At 47.6% G+C, this 664-nt stretch overlaps 1 protein-coding gene across 1 annotated transcript in view; it reads right to left on the reverse strand.

Moving 5' to 3' along the window:
• Window positions 1-241: 241 nt before the first annotated feature.
• The window catches only part of LOC103193606 (scavenger receptor cysteine-rich domain-containing protein SCART1-like), a 13,224-nt gene continuing 12,801 nt past the window's right edge, over window positions 242-664 (reverse strand). The window contains exon 8 of the mRNA XM_007936862.1: window positions 242-321. Coding sequence (XP_007935053.1) covers window positions 242-321 — 80 coding nt within the window. The remainder of the gene's footprint in view (window positions 322-664) is intronic.

A 664-nucleotide genomic window follows, 5' to 3' on the forward strand; every position in this document is an offset into this window, starting at 1 on the left:
CATCAGAATACCAGGGCTACTTTGCTATGAGGCAGTCCTACTCAGTCACTTGGGGTTGCTAGGAGTCAAAATCTACTCTGTGGCCCCTAAAAGCAAGGACTAATAAAAACATGAAAAAAAACTAAACTTTTACTTTGCTGTGACTTTTATTATATTTATTATTATTATTATTTAAAGAAGCCTCCCTGGAACTTCCTTCCAACCCTTTCATCCCACAACGTTCCTGGTGTAGAGCTCAAGGTCATGGCATCCGAGGGCTGGAATCGCCATATTTTTCCTTCTCAGCCTGAGCTTCTTGGCCAAGCATGCCTGGAGACCCACCTGCAGTTTAAGAAAGACCAAAACAGGGCCTCTGGCAAATCCTTGGAGCCTCATTTCCCTCCACAAGGCAAACCCATAGAAGGACAAGGATAATTACACCCCAAAAGTCAAAGGAAAGTACAGTTACTCCACACAAGGCCCCTCCTCCCACCATTTTGCTTGAGATCACCCCTGTAGCTCCTCCCCCACACCTCTCTGTTCAGAGTCACCCATCCACCTCACTGGGGACAGGGTGCCCTTTAGAAGGATTCCTGTTTGCTACAAAAAGGGGCCCAAATAGAACACCAAGACCCCTCCTAAAGAGCAGGTCCACCGACAGGGACAGAGAATGTGGCGCAGCCCA

This window comes from Orycteropus afer, unplaced genomic scaffold (assembly GCF_000298275.1).
Source record: "Orycteropus afer afer isolate SDZICR_OR568_19922 unplaced genomic scaffold, OryAfe1.0 scaffold00038, whole genome shotgun sequence".
Lineage (NCBI taxonomy): Eukaryota > Metazoa > Chordata > Mammalia > Tubulidentata > Orycteropodidae > Orycteropus > Orycteropus afer.